The 27,478-nt window shown below is 40.4% G+C and overlaps 1 protein-coding gene across 4 annotated transcripts; it reads right to left on the bottom strand.

Moving 5' to 3' along the window:
• Positions 1-217: 217 nt before the first annotated feature.
• TM6SF1 (transmembrane 6 superfamily member 1) lies at positions 218-27,475 on the bottom strand. 4 transcript variants are annotated; one of them, XM_046899051.1, is made up of 11 exons: positions 20,495-27,475; positions 19,891-20,046; positions 17,375-17,478; positions 16,291-16,388; positions 15,220-15,323; positions 14,280-14,362; positions 13,156-13,277; positions 9,123-9,227; positions 6,950-7,042; positions 5,875-5,994; positions 218-587 (listed from the first exon to the last, which is right to left on the bottom strand). In XM_046899051.1, the coding sequence occupies exons 4-11, from the start codon at positions 16,309-16,311 to the stop codon at positions 396-398; spliced, it is 840 nt and encodes a 279-aa protein (XP_046755007.1). In that variant the 5' UTR covers positions 16,312-16,388; positions 17,375-17,478; positions 19,891-20,046; positions 20,495-27,475; the 3' UTR covers positions 218-395. The 4 variants fall into 4 exon arrangements, with proteins under 4 accessions (XP_046755007.1, NP_001264390.2, XP_015147481.1 ...); NM_001277461.2 differs by lacking the exons at positions 19,891-20,046; positions 20,495-27,475 and adding an exon at positions 19,134-19,303; XM_015291995.4 differs by lacking the exons at positions 6,950-7,042; positions 19,891-20,046; positions 20,495-27,475 and adding an exon at positions 19,134-19,303.
• Between the last annotated feature and the right edge of the window lie 3 nt (positions 27,476-27,478).

The following is a 27,478-nucleotide window of genomic DNA, read 5'->3' as shown; positions in this document are numbered from 1 at the left end:
TGCATGTTCCAGAGTTATGTATGTTAATTTTTGACACTTGAAAATCTTGACCTTCACATTCTGTAATAACCTTGTATAGGGATTGCTAACTGATACTCTTCAGTGTGTGGAAGCACAACACTGGCATTGTTAGTATTTAATTCCATGCAATATTTTAAAAATGAACTACATATGAAGTACCAACAGCGCTGCAGCATGAAGTCAAAACGTTGAGAAGTGATATTGAAAGCAGTTATCTTTATTTTCCCTTTTTGAGTCAGGTGAACAAAACAGGCCACGCATCTCCACACAGCTGTGCAATCCGACGCATGTCATTTGGGTTCCATCTGAGCAGTTCCATTACATCCAAACCCACTTACATACACAGCCAAAAAGAGGAGCTGGAAATAGTTGTGCTATTCTGTTTTTTCTTCTTCTTTCGCCTTCATAAAAAACTCGGGCTTGTTGACACACCTGTAAGCCAGCAGCTGGGGGAGAATCCCATACATTATGTTCAATATCAGAAAAAACTGTTTTGCTTCTTCAGGGACTCTGTAGATGTAAGGAGTTCGAGCATGAAGAGAAGCACCAATATGGGAAAACTGAGCCTGTGGTGTGTATAAAGTGTGCATATCGGGGGGGGGGGGAGAAAAAAAGGTAAAGTTGATGAATATTTTGGAAAGACAGCATATACCGCATGCAAGTATGCATCTCCTGTGACGTTTTCCCAGCCAACCCTTTTATTCCTGAATTATCCTTCATATGTTTGCATGGCAGTGAAAGGAAATTCACCCTGGTCTAAGGTCATTCATAACTCGGTATAAGAGACAGAAAGGGAGCTATCAGTGTCACGGTAGGAGGTGTATTCTGTGCACACAGTGGCACTGATCTTTACATCAGGTATAGGATTTCACCCTCGGTTATGGATGGTTATTCATGCACGGGGCTCCGTAATCCTTCCCAGGCAAACAGCCACCGAGGCGTGCATCGCTGCCGGGCACTGCGGGGGTGGGACTTGCAGCCACCTACCCAGGGCATCAGCAGGCAGCAGACAGACGTTCCAAACTGTCAGCAAATAAAAACTCGAAAGCTGTGTTAGTTTCTGTTCTGTTGGTTTGTTTCGGCGTTTGTTGGTTTTGTTTCTTTTTAATTCAATCTTACGGATACAAATCCCAGAACTCCTGATGGTTTCAGGCAATATTGGTAAAATTGGCCTTGGGTTTGGGGTGTTTCTGAAGCGTAGGTTAAATTCACAGGGAGGGTTATATGCAAAGGCAAGCTTGCTGAGCTGGAGCGTATTTTTAGCATAAACAAACACTTAAAGATAGAAGTGTCAGAGTAGTTACTGTCTTTTGTCTCCATCTGTTACCTGCTATTTCGAGCAACAGCTTGAAGTTCATGTTAACTATCGTGTGTCCAACCTTATTTATTTAATTACTTTGTAGAGAGTGAGATCTGAGGAGATGAACATCAATTTAATCTTAAGCAGAGCGAGAGAAAGGAACAGCAGGATTTTAGTACTGCAGAGGAGTACACAATGGCCAAATGGCACCCTCTCTTTGGGCTTCAGCAGGAGTTGTTTTGGACTCACAAAGAACTGATTCTGTCCACGGTTGTTAGCAAAGAAGGAAGTGAGAGTGCAGGTGCTTTAATACACTCCTCTCTGGCGAAGGGTTGGGCTGAGAACATACATCAAAGTAGAAAAGAAAACTGGATTTCGGGAGATTATACCCACCTCCACTTAAGAGGGAGCACTGATCTAGCAAACCAGAGGCCCAGAGAAATAGGGCAATCAAAGAAATCAAATACACACTTCAGCAGAGTGCTGCTTAGCATGTTTCTGTAAATAACTATTACACAGTAAACAGATGTTCAGGGGCACGCTATCAGCAGCCTGTTTCTGTCAGCTGGATAATTCAGTCACCTCTTGCTGCCCGTTTGCTCTCAGCTGTCTCAGATGGGAGCTGCCTTTGGCACCTGTGTGCCCATGCTCAGATACCTGCTGCCTCTCCTCACATTGGAAACTCTTCCGCAGGCAGTGAGTGCCCAGGAGCAAAGGCCATTTATTATACAAGGTAATGCTTTGCAAAGAAAATATGCAACTACCACCATCTGGCTTTGTGTAGGAGGTTTGGTGCTGTCTGATGCTCACCTAAAGCCTTCCCAGGGCATCTTAGAACTGCTCTGGGGGGAACAAGATGTTCAGCCATGTGCCTCTTGCAAGGATCTTCTGTCTCCAGAAGTGGCCCAACTATGCTTCACAGTGAGTTCACAAACGTGGCAGAAGGATCTGTAAGAGCTGGCCTCTAAGAGACCCAGAACTCCCCAAACCTCCTGGATGCCTTTGAAGATCTTATCCTTATTGTGTGGTTTGTGTCTCTTACAAGAGTTGGGGCATGTTGGTGAGCTTTCAGTCTTAGAGAAAATTGAAACATTCGTCTGTTGCTTTTTTCTTTCTCTTTGTAACCCATGAAGATTTTTACTAGCTAGTGAATGCACTGTATAATTATTATTTATTAGACTTGTTTTGTCTGTGTAATGCTTCTTTCTTTACATTACCAAGGAAGCCACTGAGGTCTGTTAAAGTCAATATTTTTTCTTTTTTAAGTTTGATTTGCCTTCATGAAAACTGTATTGTGCTTTTAATCTCACATCTTTCCATGACTGTGCTCAGCTTCTGTTTTTCTGGTTGGTTTGGGTTTTTGGTCTTGATGGGGGAAGGACAGAGATTGTTTTAAAGCAGGTCTCTCATTTGCCAGTAGCCGAATCCTGCCCTGGCTCCAGGTGCCGGGCAGACTCACCAAATCCATGCCTTTTAGAAAGGTAATAGCTGTTAGTCATTCCAGATCACTGTGCCAATTGTGCACTAGGCTGGTATTTCAGTAAGTGAGGGCAACCTTGAGTCTGCTGTGATCAGATCCTCCCAGTGAATAAACCCATCCTTGGTGCTTTCTGTCCCTGAACCCTCTTCAAGTGGAAAATTTCGAGAATCAAAACTCAAAACTTGGCTGAGAAATCAACCAGACAATGTGCTACAGGTTAACTTCTCAGGTAGCCTTTTCTGCTTAACGTGCAGCCTTTGTTAAACTCGGAGCCTTGACAGTCTGCTGATGGGGCCATTCCACAGTCACTGGAAGATGACTGGTGATGGGTTTGGCACCATTCAATGTGACAACTGTAACTTACATCTGCTGGTACACATTTGTCTCCTTGTCAGTATGAAGTAGTTTGGGTTTTTTACAATATTTTTTTGTCTGTAGCATTATCGTAGTTGTTGGTTGCTGGTTTTTGTTACCTTGCAAACAAGCAAGCCCTCCAGCCAGGGCAAAAGAGCCTGGAAAAAGGTTAGCTCTAATAGAGATTAAAATCAAACAAAAAAATTGTAACTGGTTTTGGAAGGGCTTGGATCAGATCTTATGTGCTGAGGGAATGTCATCAAATGGAACGGGGAGAGAGTAACCCAGACAAATGTGTTCCTTGGGTTTAGTTCTCTTGTAGATCAGAGCCACTGCAGAAAGAAGCCACCAAAAACTGCAGAATTGAGGAGAACAGTTCTATGGGGGAGTAAAGAAAAACCTTCTTTATCTTGGACAGTATAGAGAAGTAGGCTGCAAAAAACTGGTGAGACAGAGTGGGCTGTGGGTAGCAGGGGGATGGCTCTTCAATCACTTCACATGTAGCTCACTTGTGTAGGTGAACACCAGTTTTTTCAAGTTCACAGAGACTACTCACACTCTAATAACCAAAGCTCTGGTACTTTGGTGCTTTGGCATTTAAAGAGTTCTTCCTGCAACTTCAGAATGTTTAAGAAGAGTTACAACCTTTTCTTGAAGCCTGAATGTCAGTAGCAACCATTTAAGCTGAGAGCGATGCGTAATTCTGAAGCAATAAATACAGAGAGGAATGTTTATTTTTGTGTGTGAAAGAGTAGGGACTTTGAGAGGGTCTTCATTTGGATGCATCATATGGCATTTTGAGACTTGTTTTTTGCAAAAAGTATATATTTCCTAATGATAGGAATAAAAACCTGAAATGCCAGCATCCCACACCTATAGGAGCAGTGTTTATTCCTGGGGTCAATGCCCCATTTCTATCACTACTTGTTTACCTTTTTTGGACCTTTGCTCATAACTGAAGGCAAAATCCATTTCTGTACTACCGTTATTTTGATCATCAACTGCAAGTGTTTTAACCTGACAGCAGACAAACCCAAAAATGCGTTGTGTCCCTCTAGAAGAAAAACCCTCTAGAAAGGTGCCTTTGGTCCATTATGTCACATTTTTTCTTCCTGAGCTGCTCTGAGTTCACGAAGTCAAATGAAGTAAATCTCTTTCTGTTGTGGGATGAGTGATGTTCATTCTGCTGTGCATTACAGTTAAAGGTACAAAAAAAAACCAAACCCAAAACTTTACAAAATGTTTTTGAATCAGAATGAAATGTGGGAAGTGTACAACAACATATACAGTTCCCTTAATTGGATTTTGTCAACCCACAAAGTTTCACGCATAGCACAAGCTTCAAAGATTAGAATGGGAAATTTTGAGTAAAAAATACGACTTCAGAAAGATTTCTTGTAAAAACCAAAACCAGATCCCCTCCAGTCTGAGGGTCTGAGTGTGTAGGTAGGTTTGTAAGGGTATGACAGTCAGCATATTTCTAGTTTACTTCACAAAGGGCTCAATAATCACTGAAGCAGCAGTTCCTAACCTGCCAGCTTGGGGAATTCATGAAACCTGAGCTATCTGTGAGCAGAGAGAGGTTCCTGACGCTGTCTTGCCTACCTTAGCTAGCTTGTGCTTTTTTAGGTTAGATTTGGGCCACACACAATTGTATGATATTTTTTTTATATCTTTTGAATAATATGTTTGTCAGATTCTGTTTTGATATAATTTGGTGATTCAAGATTATCTATAAATTGTTGGATAAAAAAGTCATTCTCTGTGATATCAGCTGACAAATGGAAGGTAAGCTGTCACTCCCCCCATCCTTAGTGGGCAGTTAAGCTGGATTGCAGTTTGTACCCATGGACGTTATCTCTGCAACAGGGAACAAAGTATTGGTCTGTGTTTGTCTAATAACAGTACTTGATTTACCCTTACTGCTGTGTCTCAATGTTCTCATTATTGTTAGAGCACTGTGTGCATATTTTCCTGTGTTGTCTGGATACGCGGAATACATTTCCTGCATACAGTACGAATCAATTATTTGTCACTGTCTCAGCTGTGAATGTTTATCTATATGGCGTGAGAGGCAGTTTATTACTGCTTGTCAGGTTCTTTTTCTTTCTTTTGGTCAGCCTTACAACCACCAGCACTAAGAGCTGCTTAAGAGAACCCGAACAGAATGAGTTCAGTATGATCATTGGTATGCCTTTGGCAACAGGAGTGTGTCTTAATGTCACTGTAGTTTGTGGCTCAGGAGGTTCCCAGAATTACATCAACATCCTCAACCGATAACAGCCGCTCGGTGCAACCAGCAGCTATTTGTTCCACTTGTGCTTTTCAAACCACTGATCTGGCAATACGGATTGTGGAAATGTTGTTACTGTTTTGTTGGAGCTGTATGTTTTTTCACATGACCCACTGTTAGTGCTTTGGGACAGGTTTGCTTCATAGTCTCAGCTGAAGAATGCATGGTGCTTAACGAGGTTTGCATTTTTCCAATGGAATGATTCAGTAGAAAGAGAAAAGTCTACCAAGGCAAGAATGCAGCCAAATATAAAATAAGCTTGAGTCTCCATTCCCTCAAGTTATTTTTTCACAGATATTAACACAAATCATTTTTTATATGGCATAAAACCACCACGGCAAGGTGAAGCCCTGCTCTCCTTACGTATTCTGTGGTTCTCTACTTATTAACTAGTAATTCAAGAGTGAATATTTTATGGAGAAATACCTGAGCTAGTCCTCCAGCATGTATAAGGGTTAAATCAGGCATCCAGGAACAACCAGGCACCAGTAGGCCGTACAAAGCAATCACGTAGTATGGCACGGAGTAGAACATGTATGCCAGCATCTGCATATTAAACACAAATATTAGTTCCTTTGCAATATGAGGGAGGTGCATTAAAAATTAGCCAGCTGTTGACTGAAGAATTGAGATTATTCAGAAATTTGTATCTAAAACCTCTTTGAGAAAAGAGGATGCTGTTGACTGGATCCATATACCCTAAGGCCCCAACCAATATCAATGGCTGTTGTCTCTTTGCCTGATCCAAATCCTCTTTATCCCAGGATGTGTTTTGCTTTGTCATACTGCTTGCCATCCTGAGATCATGCCAATAATATGGCTTGACCTAACACACCATCCAGTACATCCACTGGATGTAATCCAATGTCCTTTTCTCAAGCTGCATAGTGCTTTCTGTTTTGGACTGAGATGAATCAAAGCCACCCCTTTTTCCAGAAAGAACAGGTCACTGTCTGAATAGTGAGTCTTCTTATCACTTCAGGACCTGCCCTTATGCAGCAGCCAGGGTTGCAAAAGAATAGCAACTTTGCAAATATTACAAAACTGAAACAAATGTTCATGTAAGTAAGGTTGATAGGAGGCATTGTGATTCAAGGAGCGTGTCATTGGTGACAGAAGCACAACATGAGCTTAAGGAACCTAGTTCTCCTGCACCTCTTTTTGCTCCATTATTCCAGACCGAAGGTCTTCTTTGTCCATTTAGGGGAGGATAATGATTATAAAAAGCATGTGGATCTATCTCGTGAAATATATTAAAAGAAGCCTGAGTAATTAGAATGTGTAACATTAGATAACAGATCTGAATCAAGGTTCAGTTCATCACAATGAAGAGCTGGTATCCTGTAAGGCTGCTTAGCAGGAAATACAAAAGACTGTTTAACTTGCCATAAACAAATACTTCCCTTCTTGATCTTGTCATCTGTGAAACCCATGGTGTCATCTTTGTGCCAGGTAACAAACCACTTCATAACACTCTATGCTTTCCCAGTCAATGCTTTACCTGAAGTTTAGGATAGGCAGCAGGATCTTTTATATAAGGCTCGTGAAGTTGAATATATAGCCGGCAGAGTTCAGCAGGGCAATCCAGAGCAATCTAAGAAGAATTTTTAAAACTTCCCGTGAACAAAGAACTTTCTCCAAAACCAGCTAACCTGACACCTGTTACCAGCCCTAAAGATCTGGGAGTGAGCTGAAGTACTGCTCCCTAGGCTTTCTTAGCACCTGTTCCAAAGGTGATTCCTTTGATCACCCATTTTAAAAGGAAAAAAAAAAAAAAAAAGAAGCCTGAAATGCAGTCTCCTCTCAGGTGCTGCTCAGGGAGGTGGTGAGGAAATGCTCACAGCATACTTGAAAAGTTTTGGCTGGAAGAGAATTCAATCACTTGGTTATGCTGTAGTAAAAAATATAGCAATTATTGGTTTGGTCTGATAACCAGCCTTTAATCCCAGTGAATGAGCTTTTGAATGGAAAATTGCTCAAAGAGTGGGAAGAAACTTCAGGTTAAGCACCCAAGTTTAGGATAGCAAGCTACAGATGTAGTCCAAGAAAAGAGTTGTACTGTAGCAAAGTAGCAGTGGAGAGCAATGCAGATTCCAAAGCCAAGTGTAAATTAAAAACAATGATACTGATTTTTAAAGGGAGTAGCAGAGATAACTGAATTTTACATTCCTGTAGAGCAAACAAAGTTCCCAATAAACAAGATCCAGTTCCAAAAGTAGTTACTTTTCACAGGATTCCTTAAAACACCTTCTACAAAAAAATTTACTATTCTAAAAGGAATAAGCAATCTTTATCAAGAGCTGTCTCAGTAAGACTTGCAGCAAGGCATTATTAAGGCATAGTTACCAGCAGAGCTGAATGTGACTTTTGCACAACTGAATGTTATGTGTATTTGTTGTGTGACTTTGACAAGAAATAGAAAGATTAACAAGAAACGGATATTCCTCCCTGTCCTTTCCCAATGTGGGCATCCAGGAAGAAGGGCTGGGTGTGTTCTAATATATTATATTTTCTTAGCACTTTCATAAAATCATGGTTACTGCAGCTTACATGGAGGTGTTCGGTGGATCTCTGTAGAAGTAAGGCCAGTAAGCTGTTCCTGTTTTGGTTATGTAAAAATATACAGAAATGACCACATACTATAAAGAAAAAATAAAAAATCAGCAAGTTATTCCTCGTAGGAAATGAAGAAGTGGAACTACAGACTAAAGTTAGATGCTAGAGCATGAGATAATACTTCCCACAGCAAAACCACAGGTGAAATAGCAGATTAGCCAGCATGAGTAGTGCTCTGAAGTAGTGTTATACATAAGAAATGAAGTGATCCGCAACAAATTAAAAGAGGAAAAAAAGGAAAAAAGTGGGTTTTTTTGAGAGGCGAGTTTTTGGAGAAACAGCAGAAGATGAGTGTAATGTGAGGAGCAGAATTACAGCAGGGCAATCTGCACTAGGTCAAAGATGCTTAAGCATCTGAACTTTGATCACTGGATGATACACAAATTCCTTTCTGCTTAAGACAGAAGGTGTTTGCTTTACAAAGAACTGGACTGACCTACAACTGAATTTATCTACTTCAACAAGCATTTTCAACATGGACTCACTCCCTCTGAAATTTTAATTCAATCAAATGTGCTTAAAACAAACACAAAAAACCACATCATGCTTAGTAAGTAGAAACAGCATCAGTTTTTTTGGTTTAGGAGTTGGGTGCTTTGGGGGGTTTTTTGTGTGTTTTTTTTTTTTCTCTGATATAGTATAAATTAATTTTGTTTCCGATATAATTTTAATGAAGTATCTGTTTATAAAAACACAGACTTAATTTAGTTGAATTACCTCAATGTTACTGAACATAAATGCAACTCTAAATCAGTCAAAACAATTTTGTCCCATTGATCTGCACCTGGGATGCTATTTACTCCTGTAATTGTGTGCATAGTTTCTTCTGAAAAACATACTTTACATATGGCAAAATGGAGAAACAAAGAACCAATAATTATCCTCAACATCAGTTTGTGTATCTAAGGCCTATTCCAATCTTGAAAAACAAGGAATTTTCCTTGACTGAAATGTACACATTTTTTCCACACAGTTGCGAAAATATCTCATTTAGAAAAACAAGTTTAAAATTTTGACTGAAAATTAAAGGCCATAATATCAAAATATCTTCAACTTACCATGCCCCTGAATATGCAAAACCCCGCTGCTAGAATGAGATACGCAGCTAACATTAAATCTACTGGTCGTCTTAAGAGTCCTTTCTTCTGAACTTCCTGAACCACCTGCAATACAGAATGCATTTAATACATCCCAACTCTGACTGATATGTACTTAACTCCAGATCATTCACTACAAGAAGGTTCAAGCAGTGAAACATTGTGATAGAAGCAGTTCACAGTTACGTTACCTTATTTTTCCACTGATTTCAGTGACTGAAAGATTTCTGCATCTGAGAAGGAGACCTTGGACTTGATAATATATGTCTGAATAAATGGATGGATCCAACTGAAGCCATTTCAATATGGATTAGTTAACTTTCAAAGCAACCTAAACAACAGTACTTTCACCCTGAACTCTCATCACTCTTTAAAGCAGTATTACAAACTTCCCTTAAAGTTGCATCTATTGTTAATTTAAATGTAGAAAAGCTTTAGAAGTGTTGGTTTATTATCTCAAACATTTCAAATTGAATCTACGGACTGTTTGGAGGCACAGCAAAATGAGAGCTCATCTCCTCAGTGACAGTGAATGCTTATTTTCAGCAGTCTGTGATGCTACTGAAATTAAAGGAACGTGGATAAAAGAAAAACGTTTCTGTGGTCTCTGCTGAGATCAGTGAACAAATAATATATCCTAACGTGTAATGCAGAAATAGCTTCAGAGCAGGACTCCCCTACAGCACCATGTGTGCCTACAAGAGCTGATCGTTCTATGGTACCAAAAGCCGTTTGGAAATCTAACAAGGAGGATGGCGTGGAGGAACCAGAGTGACTGCTTTGCCTGCTTGGTAGAACACATTAGACTCATGGAAACCATTCTAGGTACACTTTCGGCACTGCATATTCACAGACAACATGGTAAGCACATCAGAATATCTTTGTAGTTCAGAGGGAGAACTTCCCCATTTATGTGTGTTAGTCATTTCCTCTTCCTTTCTATTTGCCATGTGTTGGCACCCAGCAAAAGAAAAACCTGATCTCCTTCCTGTTGTACACTTGTGGAATTGTCTCCAAAAGCACAAAACAATAATTAGGATGTAGAGGCACAGTTAAAAGCACTCGAGATTACAATAAAAGCCCAAAAGAAGGAGAACTAATTTGCAAGCTCAGTTCCTGGGCAAGAACTGTAAGATCTGCTCTGTAGTTTAACAAAAATAAGGCTGTTTGATACACAAGCTCTAAGAAAGGGATGGCCTATTTATTTTATTTTATTTTTTAATCTTTTTCAAGAAAAAAGCTGTTACTTCACAGTATTTAAAGTACTTCTATAAATGTTGCTACACTTAAATACATGCAAATAATATTCTAATATTTATTTGCGTGAGAGACAGAGACTTCCCAGGCTGTTGAGTTAAATCATTATCAGATATTCACTACAACATGGACATTCCACTTAGTCTAAGTATGAGGCACATACACATTTCTATATATATTTATATGCATCACTCCTTCCTTTCAAAAGGCACATTACTGTACATATTTACTGTGATCACACAACTACAACAAATTCTGGTGCAGTACAAGTTTGTGCAATGGCCAAGGTGCAGAAATGAATGCACCTTTTTTCTCTATGTCTACACTACGTAAAATAGAAATGAAAAGCTTAAGAAGGGAAAAAGATGCACTTTACTGTCAGAGCTCAGCTGCACAGTAATTTCGCCGTACACTTCTTTTCAGCACACGCTGAAATGAATGAGGTGCTAAGCGCAGTGGCTGGGCACAGATAACCTGCTACAGGTCTCCTACTTACTGCAAACAAAACTGACCTCTGCACAGGTCCTGCCAACACTGCTGTTTCTTTTGTGTGGTAAGGAAGTGTGTAGGCACATTGAGCACTTTCTCTCGTTTCCAGGAAAAGGCATTTTCCATAACTTCTGAGGGGCTCCTTGCGTGCTCAGATTTAAGGAACAGGAATAATCTTTTGAGCTGTCCGTAGAAGTCAGTCCCTCCAGAATTCATGCACAAATCTGAGTTTATGTGTTTTAATTTTGTTAATGAATTTTAAATTACATTAACCTGTTCCCTGAGCCAACACGCTTGAAGACAATCCGCTGGGCTTTGTAAAATAGCACGGCACAGTTTGCTTTGATTCTAAATGAGGGCATAACTCTTTTCCTTTCCTACGCACCGCTTCTATTAAAAAACACCCAACATTTGATTATCTCCTCCCTGACAGTTTGTTTTGGTGCTTTGCTTTTGTTTGGGTTTTATTTATTTTATTTGTTCGTTTCTTTAACTTAATGGTTTATCCTAGCTTTATAGCAGTGAATATTTTGGCCACCAGAATTGCATCTGTTGCTTCCATTAAGTGTTCTTCTCTATATTTGTTCTATCACACTTAAAGGCATTATTAAAGTTTCTACCTAAACCTATACTGACTGCATGATAGCTGAAGCAGTTTGATCTTTCAGCTAATTGCAATTGATCTTTTGAAAGAAAACTATTTCCAGGATTTACAATGATTATTTAAACTGATTAGCAGTAGCATTATGCACAACTGTTTCCTGGAAACAATACTTACTTCAGAGCTGAGAAAGTTTTATTAAAACAGTAACAATTAAAAAAAAAAACATGCATAGCCTTGTAATGGCTTGAAGGCATTTTAAATTATACTGTTATTGGACTGAGGTGTAAATTCCCAGCTCTAATCATTGGATACAGAGGATAGAATAGCTGTGAAGATAAAACGAGCTCTAAAAAAGAAGTGGCTGTGCGAGGCTTGGTGGCCCTGGTGAAAGGAATGAAGACTTTTTTCTTTATGGTCTTCTAAGGGAAGGAAGTTCAGCTTCACAAGAAAGGATTCACTTAAAAGTGCACTGTTAAACTTTCAGCTCACCGGCTTCTTATTCACTCTCTTTTTGAAAAAAACATTTAGAAAGTAAGTTTTCCTGGTCTATGTACCAGTACCAAATCTAAGTAAGTGGTTGAACTCCTTGTGAGCACAGGAGACATGGCTATATTTCAGCAAATAAGCAACCCGTCACATATCTTCTATTTTAGCAATTTCTGCAGTGTTTTCTTTGCTAGGAAAACAAACTGAAACCCTCACCCATCCTTCATGCAAAAAATGTTCTCACTAATACATTCAACAAAAGTCAATGCTACGTTTAACTACACTCAACTTCTTCTAACAGATAAGCTTCTGGCTGATAATTACTGACAACTTTAAGTATATCAGCTCAGACTTCCATGATATGGGACACAGTTTCCTACAAGATCATGCAGGAGAGTAGAAGAGAGTTTGGCATGTACAGTCCCCCTGATTTACCTTTAAGGATTTGCCCCAAAAGCTAGGCACAGCCCATAGCTTATCTTCAAACTTCAGGAGATATGAATGTCTGTCTATGCTCCTCTTTCTTACCTAAGAGTCATCATTTGCGGATGGATGGCTGAATGTTTTCTTTCATACATTTCTGGAATATTTTTCAGTGCATCACCTGCTGTTATTCTACTCCATAGAATATTACAATCTTTTTTGAAAACGTGAAGTGTGGAAATGCTTTTAATACCAATTAAGGAGCTAATATCTTACCTCTAAAATCTAATATTGCAGAATACACACACATGCACAAAAAGAAAGGAAATGTTTATATTACATGAAGTCTGTAGGTCTTCTACAGAGAATATTCTGTAGAAGGTCTCTAAGGATTTTGTAGCATATTATGATGTTGGTATATATTAATGTTTCCATCAGTTAAGGAACTGAAACAGGCAAAAGCTGAATAAATGGAGGGAAGTAACAATATTTCCTTTAGAAATGAGTTTGCTTTAAATATGAGATAATTTTGCTATTCGTTTATCCCACCCTAATGATATGTTCTTGTAGTACAGGTATATTTGCAGTGTCTACACAGCCTGGCAGCAATTGTCGTAACAGTGAACAATTACAAAGCATTCCTCTCTCACTGAGGGAGCTATAAAACTCCATAGAGACAATAAGCATATCTGAGTTTTCCTAACAGTAACCAATGCTTAAATACAATAATATTACCTTGACTGGAGTATCGTGAGTTGCCGAAGGTTGGTTATAAATTCGGAACCCAGCCCATATGGGAAGGCAAATATATGGTACACTCAAGAAAAAAGCAGGACACACTTTTGTTCCATATTTTCCTGTTAAAAAAAAAAAATGATCATAAGGTATATGAAGAACCTGTAAGATGTGTTGAATACTACATATCCTACCTAATATCAAACCTGAAGCAGCTATGGTAGTGTAGACATAAAACACTGGAAGCTGCTGTTAAAGCAGAGCAAATCTAGAAAATCGTGTACTCAACAGTGCTAGACACAGGTGAGACAGAACCTATCAGACAGGAAGGCATGTCAGAAATCAGACCTTTCTGGAGGGGACAGGAAGCCACATCAGTGACTGTGCACTAGGTAATCCTACAGGACTGGAAGGCTGTGAGCTCTCTTAGAGGAACCTACTTCAAATAGAGACTATGCTTTGGAGAAAGGAAAGGAAAGGAAAAAAAGAAAGAAAAGATAAGGAAAGAAAAGGGAAAGGAATAAAGAGAAATTTATCTATTTTTTAAGATCTGGTATTCTGTGTTTTCCAACATTCTGAAAGTGGGGACACTTTAAGGTACCATTTGCCAGAAAGAAATGATGTGAATACTTCAATTACAGTTGTAACATCTAGCAGTTATGCAATGATTTATCTTAAGCACAGAAAATGTTAAATTTATTTTGAAAATTGAATAACTTCCAGACTTCATTTTCTTAAAGGTGATTTGGATGCCCCTTATGCTGCTTGAAAGTCAGAATATTAACTAAATTAGTAATTTTCTGCAAAATAATATTTACATTATTTACTTGGATACAAGTATTGTATCACTGCTTAAGTTAGACCTAATTTGGATGAAAGACTTACTTTTACTTTTGCTTGAGAATGTGAATCAAAACAATTTCTTTTTATATTTCATATTTAAATGTTGAAATATTCTGCCTCTGTTATTGATAGTCCTGAAATTCTTCTTTCGTTTTATTATAGACAGGAAGACTTGAAAGACTTAGACTTAAGAGGTAGACTGCATCAAAATAGAAATAGCCTATAGCTAAATTCTGAAAACATTTCACAGGAAAAATTTAGTTATATAATTACATCCTTACCCACAATGTTTCCAGGCATAAAGACAATGATGCTCATGAAAATGGAACCCAGCCAGTAAAGGCCAATGGTTCTATAGCTTTGTCTGTTAGAAATAAAAAATAAAAAAATATAAATATAAAAACATAATTTTTGCACTGTTCCTAAAAATCCACTACCCCAAATGACCTTCAAAAATTACAAGATTGCTGTGTAAGTATATGTTTTAAGATCTGCTCCACAAGACAGCACCGGATTCTTGTTCTGAGATGGGAACTTAGAAGAATACTACACCCCTCTCTGAGCAGTCTATTGCATGGATAGTACAAGATCTGCTCATACTTAATTGTTTGACATTATGTTTCATTCATCTGAAGGCTGACTGCATGATTTTGCATGTCCTATGTAAAGCAAATGCGATAAAATAATTATTTATTAATTAACTGAATTCTGGTGATGCTTCTATTGCCAGTGTGTACATTAGCCTCTGGAGTTCAGGAGTTTATTTTCTCAAACTTTCTTCAACAGGAATAAAGAAAAGAACTTCTAGAAAGGGCTACTGCCTCCTAAGCTGCGTGATTCTAAAATGGAGAGAGTGCATCATAATGCTAAACTATACAGTACTCGAGCCATAAATATGCTAATGGTGGCAAGATATCTCATGGTTCTAATGAGTGCACTCCTTTGCTTTTAACTAACACAAAGCACATAGATGGACTACGCTCAGGGTGAAGGAGAGACACCATAGCTCAATGGATTTGCTGGTCTTACTAAGCTGAGAGAAAAGGCAACTTGGAGAGGGTACAGTTCCTGAAAGTAATAACATTTTAATAGTGTTGCTTTAGCCTATGACATGAAACAGTCCTGAAAGAAAAATCTAAATACTACATAGAAAAGAAAGCCCTTTGTAGGTTAAATGAGAATGCAAGCAAAGCAAATATTACACAAATCAGAATGACTTACTCCCAAGCAATAGCTGCCACCATCAAAAGATACATCAGATAATGAACAGAGCCATCCCAGTAGCAGATCACGTGGCCATACGCAGTGTTGAGATAGGGTTCACCCTAGGGAAAGTTTATTTTAAAAATCATGCAATGATTGAAGAAAGAATAACCAATTATTAAAGAATAGCAGGAAATGATTTGAGAAAAGTAACTAGTGATCTTTCAGTTCAGGGGTACACTTTTTGACTGTCAGTAAAAATGTTTCCAAGCACAAACCTGATTTAGTAAGGATCAAGTATAATGAAATCAGTTATATGTTACAGAACAGAGTGCAAGATGCGAAAACTACTGTGTATGACCATCATCACCATTCCACTATGCTATGGAAATATTACTTTGCTGTATTTCAATGATAAAAGCAACAAAATAAAGATACATTTAACAAGTAATGGAGATACATCTGGCAACCTAAAGATCTACAACAGCACTGAACATGTTAATGATGCCAACCAGTAGCTTTGTAGGTCTCGACTCATTCCACGCTAAAGCTTGTGGAATCTTTTCAGTGACTTCAGTGACTTTCAAAGCAAGATCTTACTGAGCTATTTTTGGTGGATGTTGCTATTCAGCAGCCAACAGATTCTGCTGACTAGGTGTTTGGCACCATCATTTTTTTAACTCTACTTTAATTCCATGTATTAAAGTAATTAGGCAAAAGCAAAGGAACGATATTATTTCCTTCTTGGTAAAGCATTTAGATATGGCAGCACCCATCCACCCCGTGTGTTGGCTATGGTTTTCAGCAAACATTTTCCAACCATATAATGGCCACATAAGTTAATACAGCACAGTATTATTTCAACTAAATTAAATAATGTTGGAGTTGAAAGGGATGTTAATTTTCCAAATGAGTCAGTGATTTCAAGTCAATGAAAGTTTTGTCCATAACAACAATTAAAGAGATCAGTAACCAAATTTAAGAAGGTCCTGTTGAACATGTAAGAGGCTGTTTTTCTGTGGCAAATACTGGAACAAGTTATTCATAGTGAAGATTTTATTTATATTTGTAAGCCAAGCAGTCGTTTACCTCTCTCAAGTAATGAGTCATGAATCCATCTATAATTCCATCTTGTTCCAGCCCAATTATTAGATTCACTACACTGGTAAACGCAAATACAGCATAAACTGTAAGAAGACAGAAGAAAATACAATAAAAATAAATAAAAATAAAATTTAGAAGTGTATAAAGGCTTGAAATCATGCAGTCACCTCACAGTCTAATAAACACCATCAAGCAGAGATCTACTGAACTATATGCATCTACTTTGAGTCACAGATATTGAACATACATATGACATGACAATTTCACATCACTTTTTACGTAGTTTCACATAGTTTTTCAATAGTTAGTAACTCAGAAAGTTCTTTAGAAGGCTTTTCAAAGGAATGTGAAATCCCATGGAGTTGTAGGCACACAGGCACAGCCCGCATTCAACTCCAAGGAAAAATCAGCATTTCCAGAAGGCCATAAGTATGCTTCCAAAAATCTTAGTCACAAAGTGACCTTGACTGCCTCCATCCCTCGAAAAGGCCAAAAAAAAAAAAAAAAGAGGAGGAGAAGAAAATGAGAAAATGTAACTTGCCATTTTTGGAGGAGAATAATGCCATCAGCATTAGCCCCTGCAGCCCATGGGGGACCTACCCAGTAAGGCAGACTGTCACTCATTGTCACTCATCTGAGACAGGAAACTTACTTATGTTAGGCTTTTTATTTCCTTTGACATCTGTGGGAATTGAGAGTTCCCAACCTCACTTAGAACACTGCAGGACAAATGCCTACAAGTTGTAATAAGGAGGAAGACAGAGGGTACATACAGGAAGTTTATATGCTGCTTCACCTATAGTCCAATGTTGCAAAATTTCCAGCTTAGAGAAAACTGAGCCAGCCAAAGACACAGCTGCAGTGTTTTTGCTCCAAGGTAATCTAAAAGTAATGTTTCTCCTCAGAAAGTAATCAATATCTCCATTCTTTGATGGCATAGTGTAAGAATAGAAATGTATAGAATGAGTTCTGAAGACGATTAAATTTTAAAGCTGAAACAATCACCATATATTATCCTTTACAAAAATCAATACATTCTGAATTTAGCTCCCATGTTATCAAGACATACCATAAAACAGCGGATCTTTTGGTGGTTTTCTTTTGACAAGAACACGAGCCAACAAAGCAATAAAAACCAGAACCAGTAATCCAACTGCAACAATTGACCAGGAACTGTAAAAGAGAAATGGGAGTTAAAAGAAAAACAGGGAAGGAGGTAGAATTGCACTTCTTTAGTTTTTCTTATCAGATGTTCTCAAATGACAGGTCCACTCTCACATGTACGTACTCCTAAAGTAATTGTTTTTAATACTGAGAAGGTTGTTTTAAAAGTCCATTTTCTAGACTGCCATAGGATTCATTTTGTAGTTTTGGATGATTTATGGGCCTGTCTTTTTACATGTGATTATCTAAAAAAAGAAAATACAAAAATAGCTAGATAAACAAAATGTCCAGTAGTCTACATCTGTCTGTCTACAATCAGTTTTCATACTGCTATCTGTGAAAATAAATAGAAAGAATGGAAAATGCAAAGGCCAATGAGACATGAAAGTCACAAATGCGGAGATTTCAAGGCCAAAAAGGATCATTAGGGATACTCAGTCTGACCTCAGCAAACATTTACCTAACCTAGAAACTACGTATTTGCAAGTAAAGCACATCAGTTTCAGGGACTAAGAGCAGCAGTGTGGAGCACCTGTGATGGATCTAATGTCAGGTTTTGGAAGTGCTACAGAAGGGCCCTCGGGCCCTGTAAAGCAGCATTGCTTGAGATGATGCAGGAACCAGCTCTCTGGCAGGAACACAGGTGGGCTCTACAGAGCAGAGCTTTCCTCTGAGATGCTGGGGGCTCTAATGCTGGTGTGTGAACTTTTGGTAGAGGGGTGTACCAAAATGTTCATCACAAACCCCAAGAAAAGGTTCGTTAAGAAAATGTGTTTGTGGTTTAAATCCCTGTATGTGCAATTGGTACTCAGTTCTGTGAAGACCCTCTTCTCAGTCCTCACTTTTGTGCTTGTGCACAGAGGAGAAAAAAGTAAAGAGAGAAGTTAGGTAAACTCCAGAAGCACCAGCTAAGAAATATTTGGCATGTGATTATATACAGAGTACCGCTCTGTGTATCCACAAAACAAACTGTATAAGCAAACAATACTGATCATGGTGGCTTCAGCCTTGGTGAAGCTTCATTTTAAATTATTGCAAAGAAGTGCAAGATAACCACTTTGGAATATACGCCTGGATGCTGTCTGAGCCGTGGTGGGCGCTCCCAGCCTGCTGGGTTGCTTTCTGGCTTCAGCCTTCTGCTGCTCTGCTCTACCAGTGATGGATTTCTTTGTGCCATTACAGCCACTACTATCGCAGCGACTCTGAGCTGTGGTTTATCAATTTGAAACAAACATTGGCACCGTGTCACCTAAGTCAGCACTTCTCCAGCAGCGAGAAACCAAAAGGAATAAGTGGGTTACGAGCCAGAAGGAGGCAAATGAGGAAGGAACACAGGCGGCAAAGCCTTACAAACACGGGGCAAATATGTGTGCAGCGAAGTTGCAAAACACGCGTGGCTGTGAGCTCAGCAGGCAGCGGATGAAGGGCTGCGTCCGCTGCTGTCCCTCGAAGCGGTGCCGGGCTGCGGGGCCGCTCGCATCGCTCCCGGGGCGGCTCTGCCCCGGCTCTGCCCCCGCTCCGCCGGCCCGGCCCGCTCAGCCCCGCGGCCGCAGCTGCCCTCGCTCCCCGTGCGGCCGCTAAAAATACCCTCCGGGCTGCCCCTCGCCTCGGCTCACCTCACCTCAGCAGCCCGCTCCCCTCACACCCTCCGCCGCCCGCCTCACCTGCCGCCGGCCGCCAGGCAGTTGAAGAGGTACGTGACGGGGATGGCGGTGAGGGAGAGGACGAAGACGCCGGTGGCCGCCGAGGCGCTCATCCCGCGGCGAGAGGCGGCGGCCGCTCAGCGAGAGCCGCGCATCGTCCGCGCCGCCGCCGCCGCCCCTCAGCGCCTCCCGCCCCGCCGAGGGCCGCGCTCACGCGCCCGCCGCCCGCCGCCCGCCCCATTGCCCGGCGCCGCGGGCCGCCCCCTCCCGCCCCGCCGCCTCGGAAACCGGAGCCGCCCGTTGTTCCCCGGCGCTGGCGGCTGGGCGGAGGGAGCCCCGTCGGAAGGGGCAGCGGGGGAGGCCGCGGTGGAGCGGTGTCGGAGCCCGAGCGCGCGGCAGCGGCGAGTGCCAGCACCGAGGGGAGCCGGGCTGTGGGCCGGCCGGTGCTGGTCGCTGTCAGAAACACAGCTACATCTCTGCTATCTGCTTTAGGATTTAGCTGGGTTACTAACAAGGACATTAGGATCTTAAGCATGTTTTAACTCTAAACATTTTTTCCCATCTAAATACTGAAAACTAACAAGTATTTGGCGTGCGTTTGGCATTCGCCGCTACCATAACCCATCAGTGGGCAGACAGGGGTGGGCGAACCCTGTGCTCAGGGCAGAAAGGACAACCGCGCTCCCAGAAGCCGGTGAGCGCTCAGACGGCGGGCAGGGGTGAGAGAGGGGCGTCCCGTGCTGCGCGGGCACTGCGCGGCACTACGCTGGTAGCGTACCGTGTGGTAACATCGTACGGGCATTCCGCACCGCGCCCCACAGCTCCATCCTGACGAGAGGGATTCGCCTGAAATGGTGCAGAGGAGGACAGCTCAGGGGGCCCTGTCCATCAGGAAGAGGATCTGCCGCGGCGTACGAAGGCTCCCAGTAAATACCTGAGGAGTTAGCACCAGGGAGAGGAAAGAACCGTTTAATTGGCGGGAAAAAGCTGCGAAGAAAATTTCAATCATCTTCTGGAACAGATTTTTGGCTATGAGAAGTGAAGGGTCTCATTCTTTTACACTGAGTTAAGGAAAAACAGAAGTCCAGTCTTAAGATGTCATTTAGTGTGTTTACATTCTGTAGACCATTTTACATGACCATCTCCACAAGGAACTTGGTGGCCCACAGTGTGTCTGTGCTCTATGCTTTACACACAAACTGTTGTGTAGTTATTTCAAGTGAGAAGGGTCTAATGCCTGCCCAAAGGAATAGGAATGGGTTAAACCAAACAAACGATCTGGTAAAAACATGATGCAACTCCTAAAAGTAATTTAGTCCACCCTAGTGTCAAAATTGCCATTGGATGAGTCAGGGCTAAATTTATCACCTCGAAATGCCTACCTTTCAATGCACAGCCGGTTTACTTCTCAAGCTCTCAGATGTATAGGCTGCTCAGTCCTGTGCAGCTGCCACTGTGCAGTCTCAAGATTCACGTCTCAAACTTCGCTCAGTTCCTGTGTCCGTACGGCCAAATGCTATGTGGGAAACTTCTTCCTTAGCACTCTGCCAGCATATTCCAGCACCGATTTGCCCTGTGATTGCTTATCGGGTCCTATTTCAGCTTGAGTAAGAACTGAGAGAGAAAATTGTGCATAGTAGACTAACAACAAATTGCCTGTAGAGGAGTTCACTGCTTTAATCTATTGTGTTGAGATCTATCAACTTTTCAGGAAAAAAAAAAAAAAAAAAAAAAAAAGATTATGAGTGTCTGCAAGCAGAAAAGACCCCTGAAAGGGAATGTTTGAAATGAATGTTTGTTCCCAGGGGCGTGTTTTTTCCTTACATTCTCATCTCTCACCACGTAGAGGAAGAGGTACTGAGCCTTCCTGCTTCACTGTTCCTTTCCAATTTGGACAGAGGAGCCCCCACATCCATCTCTACCTGCACTGAACATGTGGATTCCAGTATTCAAACCTTTCCACTACATAAATCTTAATTTCTAGTAGCTACAGATCTTTCTAATTCCAGTTTTGCTTCTCTATGCCAAAATATCCTGGGTTTTATTTCAGCCTTTGTAAAGAAATTAACAACCCAAGCATTCTTCTTTCTGCAGCTCTAGCAAAGCAAAGCCACCAAACTGATCTTGTCCTCCAACAGCAGCATCTAAAACCATTCTGTCAAGAAGAGGGTCAAGTATGGGACCTTGCCTTTTATCTTTTCAAAAAAGAAGAAATCTGTCATTATGAGTAAACTGTAGTGCACTTTTATTTATTTATTTACTTATTCCTGTTTGTAAATTCTAGACCCAAGTTCTAGAAACAAGTGGGCCAAAAATTTGTTCAGCTAAAGCAGACTGCAACCACTGGCCAACTTCCCCATCAGCAAATATTTCAAAATTTGGCATTTTGTCAAAGATGAAGCCAAAGAGCAAGCTGTCTTACTGAATGAACACCCCTCAGCTTAAAAGCAACCATCCTCCAAAACTACCAGTTGAATTTCTTAAAAGCTGAAAGTATTGTTGTGGGGAAGAAGTAGAAAGACCTTTCAAATGTATGTAACACCACTTGCACCAGAAGAGCAATGTAAAAATGAAGTAGGTATGGGATGCCTTTTACAACATAATTGCTGATAAACGTTTTACAAGAAAAGGGTGCTGATAAGCTGCTGTCACCAGAATAAGTGTGACTTCTCAGCTTCATGTCACATAATTGATTACATTCACATACTGATGTTGCAAAAGCATTTTTTTTCTTAGTTTTTCTTGAATGTTATAAATGGTACCATCTTCATGAGGCATATGGGTGCCATCATGCAACTTTTCAACTACCTAGCAATATCAGATGTCAGTTTAAGATTGAAAAACAAGTAAACGCCACTTAAACAGCAGTGAAGGGCAGACAAGCAAAATAGATAAACAAAGCCATGAAAATTTGGACTCATGCAGAAATTGTCCCAGAGTCATATTTACTGATAAGGTGATTCCCAGGGTTCTGGTCTTACCTGGAAGGCAAGCGTTCAAGCTGCATAGTGTCAAAAATGATGATTCCCTCACCACACTGTAATGTTCCCAAAAGCTCAACTCTTTCTCAAATGACCTGTACAAGCCTCATTCTACATGAAGGATTCCTCACTGGGAATCTCTGTCCTCAGCAACAAACCAGATCCAGATGTGTGGCCATCAGACTGGCAGTTCTTAACTCACAAGTGATGTGCTGAGGATGATGCCAGCTTCTTGATTAGACCATTACTGGTTCAAGAGTCATTTATAACACGGAAGATGTTTCTCTTCATTCTGTCTACTAAATGGCAGCAGATCAGTCTTCTTGTCAGCACTTAGAAGGCATTTGTAATCATGCCAGCAAAAGAATACTGCGGACTTAAATATGCCTGTTCGTTAACGTTCAGCTTCAAAATAGGAGACTAACAGACCACTAGGTCTTAGTGTCTACTTTTAGTCTGGGAAACAGCTCTTACATTTCATAAATGCCTCCAACATCACAACAAATTGAAGGGCTTAACATTATATTGAGACATAGCTAATTGTATCTTGAATCAAAGTAATGACATCAATCTATACAAATACAAGTAAGGTGAACCTTAAGCAAGCACATGAAGATCAATTCAGGGATTAAGAGACTCTATTTATAGCTTGTGGAAGCATTGCTCATGTGTTCACATACAGCTCTGCCAAGCAGCAAACTTTCATTGCATTATGATGCCAGCTACAAAATACCATCCCAGTACAAAACAACTAGTGTCACTCAATTTCACTGAAATAAGATGGTAGACTCTTTAGAGTATATTCCCCTTATTTGCAAGTAAGTTTTGGAGGCAGTAGAAGTCAGTAAGCAGCTGACCAGGTAAAGATGAGTTAATTAAAAGCTCCATGGTTAGGGTTTTTGTTCTATTTGCTGGGGGGCAGCTTAGGCCACATAGAACTGCAAGCCCCTGACGGCTTTAAATCCAACCTATTCTATTTATGAATTTCTTGCTAGTTGAGGATATAAGACCTAATAAATAATGTTCTATTGTAACTCACAGACTGCATGGTTCACCAGAGGCAATACAATGTAGTTCATATGGTATGCACTGGGAGTCAGGAGGGCACATGCTAATGATCTGCTGAGGATTTGGGGGAATTCTCCAGCAGCAATCACACTACCAGAGAAACAAGCCAAGAGAAGGTAGTCATTAGTGTCCATTTCACTTACAAAACTGAGTATTGGTACCCAAATCATGGAGCTTCTTTTTGTTTTACAGCCTGTCTACTCAGCAATGAATAATCTCAGGGAAAGAGACATTTTAGAACAAAATTAATAGTAAAAGAGAGTACGTATGTCAGTTGTACTATTTGACTTAAACTGCAAGTGGCAAGAGTGTGGCTTCTCAGTAAGAATCTTGTTAATCATGCGGAAATCAAAGTGCTACCTAAACACCTTGTTAGAAGTGGAGGAGATGTGTCCTCTGTCTGAAGTAATATCGTGCCTTGACAGATTGCAGACATTTAGCAGCAACTGAATAGTAAATAGCTTCACAAAATATTCACGGTTCGATCATAAAGATATTGTGGTAGGAAGTAAAAAAAAGTTTTTCCCTCATTTGCTTCTCCAACTGTGCAGCAACAGAGTATATGTAATTGTTTAAAAATATGCCAAAGTATAACATTTCATAGAGGCAGCCGTGTCAGTGTTGGAAATGCTATTTAAAAGGGTACGTGGTGAGAGAATCTTCTAAGCCGTAATTAATTGGTTTCATAAAATGTTTTCAGATAAACAATGTGAAGAATGTTATTTCTTGTATATCTTTGGAACATATAAATGTGCACAATGAAAACTGAAAGAGCTACCTCTGCAGCTGGAGTGACTCAAGATTTCCACGTTTGTGCCAGTCGTACACATAGTATTCTAACTCAGGATTCTGGAAATAGTCTCAGGAATGTATTTATTAGCACGAATTAGCAAGAATTACTTGTAGAAATGATACGGCAAAGAATTATAAATGTGAAAACAATCTGTGAAAGTTGCATCCATATTATTGTCAGCTTTAGATTACAATAAATTTTCTAATAGAGGAAAAGATATCAGCTGCTCTTATTTTGGATTTCTTTTATCAACATTATATAGGCACTATGAAAGACATAAAAAAAATCCCTGGCCTTTAGTAGAGCAGCAATGTAAGACTGAATGTGTTTTCTGTGCTTGCATGGATCCAGTGTTCCAAAACTGCAAGGTCACATTACCTGTACACTCCAATTGAAACAGCACAGGTTAATGCAAACAAAACAGTAATAACCACAATAAAAAGATCAAGGAGATAACTTTATTGTTACTATTTGAAAGCATTTTTGCTACAAATTTACATATTTGAATAATTTTAATGCTAGTAGTAATTCAGTTATGGGAATGTATGTCTGACATTCACAGCAGTAGTATGAATCAGATGTAAGAGATTTTAAGAATGTAATTGAGCATGGAAATGAAAAGCTGTTGGAACTGTCCTAACAAGGAAGTTTAATCAGAAACAAATCCATGATTTACTCTGAATTCTTTTTCCTCCCAAAACAGAGAAGAGATACTACCTACTTATGAGAACAATTGCTAGTCCTTGTAAAAATAAGTGCCAGCTCAAAAACTCAGATCATAGCAACAAACAGCTACTTAGAACATACACAAAGCTGAGTTCATGTGAGGAAAAGAAGGAAAGGGAGGAGAATTTGAATAATCTCAGGAACAAACGATTGAAAACAATATGCTTTGTAACCCAAACCCTGTTGACGGATCTCACAGAACTGGCTGGGTTTAACTGGAAGGGAAGGACAGGGCCTCTGGGCAGGCATTCCTGTCTCTGGGACATCCATGGCATCACGAGTATCTCAGAAATCCCTGCAGTTTGATCACCAAATTCTTCAGTTCTTCTTCAATACAAGTAAATTCAGCTTCTCCTCTATCCTCTTTCTGATGGGAAAAGGAATCTGAAAACTTAGAAAGTTCTTTTATGAATTTCCATAGCAAAAAGTCACATCATGAACTAGCTCGGGCCATTACACAGACCCTGAAATTGTGTTGCTCACAAGCACGAACACTCCCTGACCTTCTGTTTTGCTGGCTCGCAATCAGGACAACCTTCATAGCTGTATAATACAATACTGTTGAACTTTTGTCTGCAGCCGTTAATTCATAGCCATTCTGTTACGTGAGATCAAACAAAAGCTCCTGCTAGGGCCAATTTGAACTGCTACAGTTATATGATTTTTTTCCTCTCGGTATTAATTCCTACTATATTTCCTAGATAAAAAACTGAGCATACTAAGAAGACAAAAGAACAGGACAGCATTTTAGTGACAATCACATGTAAACACTTTTGGGAAAAGGATTGTGCATTATTTTTTTTTATTTGACTGGTGAATATAATCCCATGACATCACGTTTAAAAATGGCTATGATCCATCTACAGATAATGCCAAAGGAAAAAGAGCTGATTTTTAAAGAAGGAACGTGGCATAAACATTACAAGGTGAAGCAAATGTCTGAGGCTTATTGCCTACATGTAGGGAAAAACAAAACAAAAAAGCCACCTACGCCCATCCGCCCCCCCCCCCCCCCCCAAAAAAAACACAAGAAAATCTGTTATTTAATATTCTCATAGCTCTCACTTTCAAAACTTTTTGAATTGGTCAGTTTAGCTTTTATCTGATGGAATGTGATGGCTATCAAGGCTGTGTTTCTTCTTTCCTTTGTCTCATTTCCTGATTTTTTTTCCTTTGTTTTGTTTTTTGTTTTTTACAATTCTAGATTTCTTTCATGCTATTTTCATTTCTGTTTCCTTTCCCTCATTTTTCACTGACAACTTTTTGCTTTCTTTCTTAGGCTGTCTCATAGGCCTTTCCTAGTTTTTCTCTCTTGCATAGCTTTCTCTTCCTCTGATTGAGGCTGCCCCAACCACTACTATCCTTTTTGCTCACTAGCCTACCTTTCCCTCTTTTCTCCTCAGCCCTCTTTCATATTAATTAGCTTTCTGTAGCATGCGGTGCTTTACTGAAAGTATGTCCACATTTTCACAGACAAAGTTCTCTGTAAGTCAGACAGTCACAAATGTTGGCTTCCATTTGACAAACCAACCTGTGAACAATCATAGAAAGATAGGAGAACTTAGGCACTTTACTCCCCTAAAATGAGCTCTCAAGGTGGTCCCTGCAGGTTCCTCTGAATGTAACAGGTATACGGCAATGAAGCAGCACGCTGTGGTACATCTCAGCTTCCAGGGTTTTCAGAGCCTCAGTTATTGGAGGGAAACTGGGCTTTGCCTCCTTTCTGCCCCTTGTCCACCTTGGGGTAAGGAAAACACAAAGGTGCTAGTTTTGCTCTTCCAAGCCAGCAGCATGACTTTACTTTTAAATATAGCCTCTGTGCTACTTGCTGCTGTATGGTTGGTATACTATGTCTTCTTGTGCCCTTTATCCCATTTAAATCGCTTCCATCTTGCCTAAGGTTCCCTAAAATTCGTTCTGAGAAGCACACCGCATTTTCTGGGTCTCAGTTTTGTCCTAATAATAAACCTAAAGGCAGAGTGGTGACATACTATACTCCTCTTTTAGCCACATGCTGCCATAAATGCTGACAAGTCAGGAGCTATGACGAATACCTTTCAGCTCCATAATTTAAATTGCTGCTGTATTTACACCAAAGCTCCAGCAGATGGCAAAAGGATCCACCTTTATGTTCCAAAGGACAGTGCCTGCTTTGGCAGGGCTGTGACCACGCAAGTGTTTCTTCTCGCTTTCGTTCCTGAAGGCCACAAACGTATTGAATTAATAACCGTATTCTGTTTGTCAGAACTTGCAGAGTTAATTCACGACTTTGGACCACACCTGGACCGAGGATGTTAAATACGATGGCCTCTGATGGAAATAAACACATCCTGCCACATTCACTGAGGCTGTTTGGCTTTGTTTGCCTCCTCAGAGGTTTATAACGGCCGTTGTGGAGGCACACTTCCAATCGATTGCTTTTGTACATAAATGGCACAGCACACACCCACCAGGCGTCAATATTTCAATGTTATTCCAGAAATTGTTAAAATAGGCGTCCATGCTTGGTTTTGCCTGTTAATTAGGTATTATTAAAACGGATTTACGTTTCATGTGCCTTCACGGGACAGCGTTGTTCAGTCACACACGCACCAAAACGAATCTCCACACCGCGGCAGAGCTCAGCCTCCCGCCTTTGCACGGCCCAGGACGGCTCTCCCGCCGGCCGCACACTCCCACCGCACGCAGGGGGAGCGCACACCCTCAGCGAACGACCGAGGCTCGAAGCTCCGCTCCTCCCGACCGCCCACACACAGGACATGGCCGCGCCCGTCGGGCACGAACGGTTTCGTCGCACG

The sequence above is a fragment of the Gallus gallus genome, chromosome 10, assembly GCF_016699485.2.
Source record: "Gallus gallus isolate bGalGal1 chromosome 10, bGalGal1.mat.broiler.GRCg7b, whole genome shotgun sequence".
Classification (NCBI taxonomy): Eukaryota; Metazoa; Chordata; class Aves; order Galliformes; family Phasianidae; genus Gallus; species Gallus gallus.
Note: the sequence above shows the minus strand (reverse complement) of the source record. Positions and strands in the feature narration are given on the sequence as shown.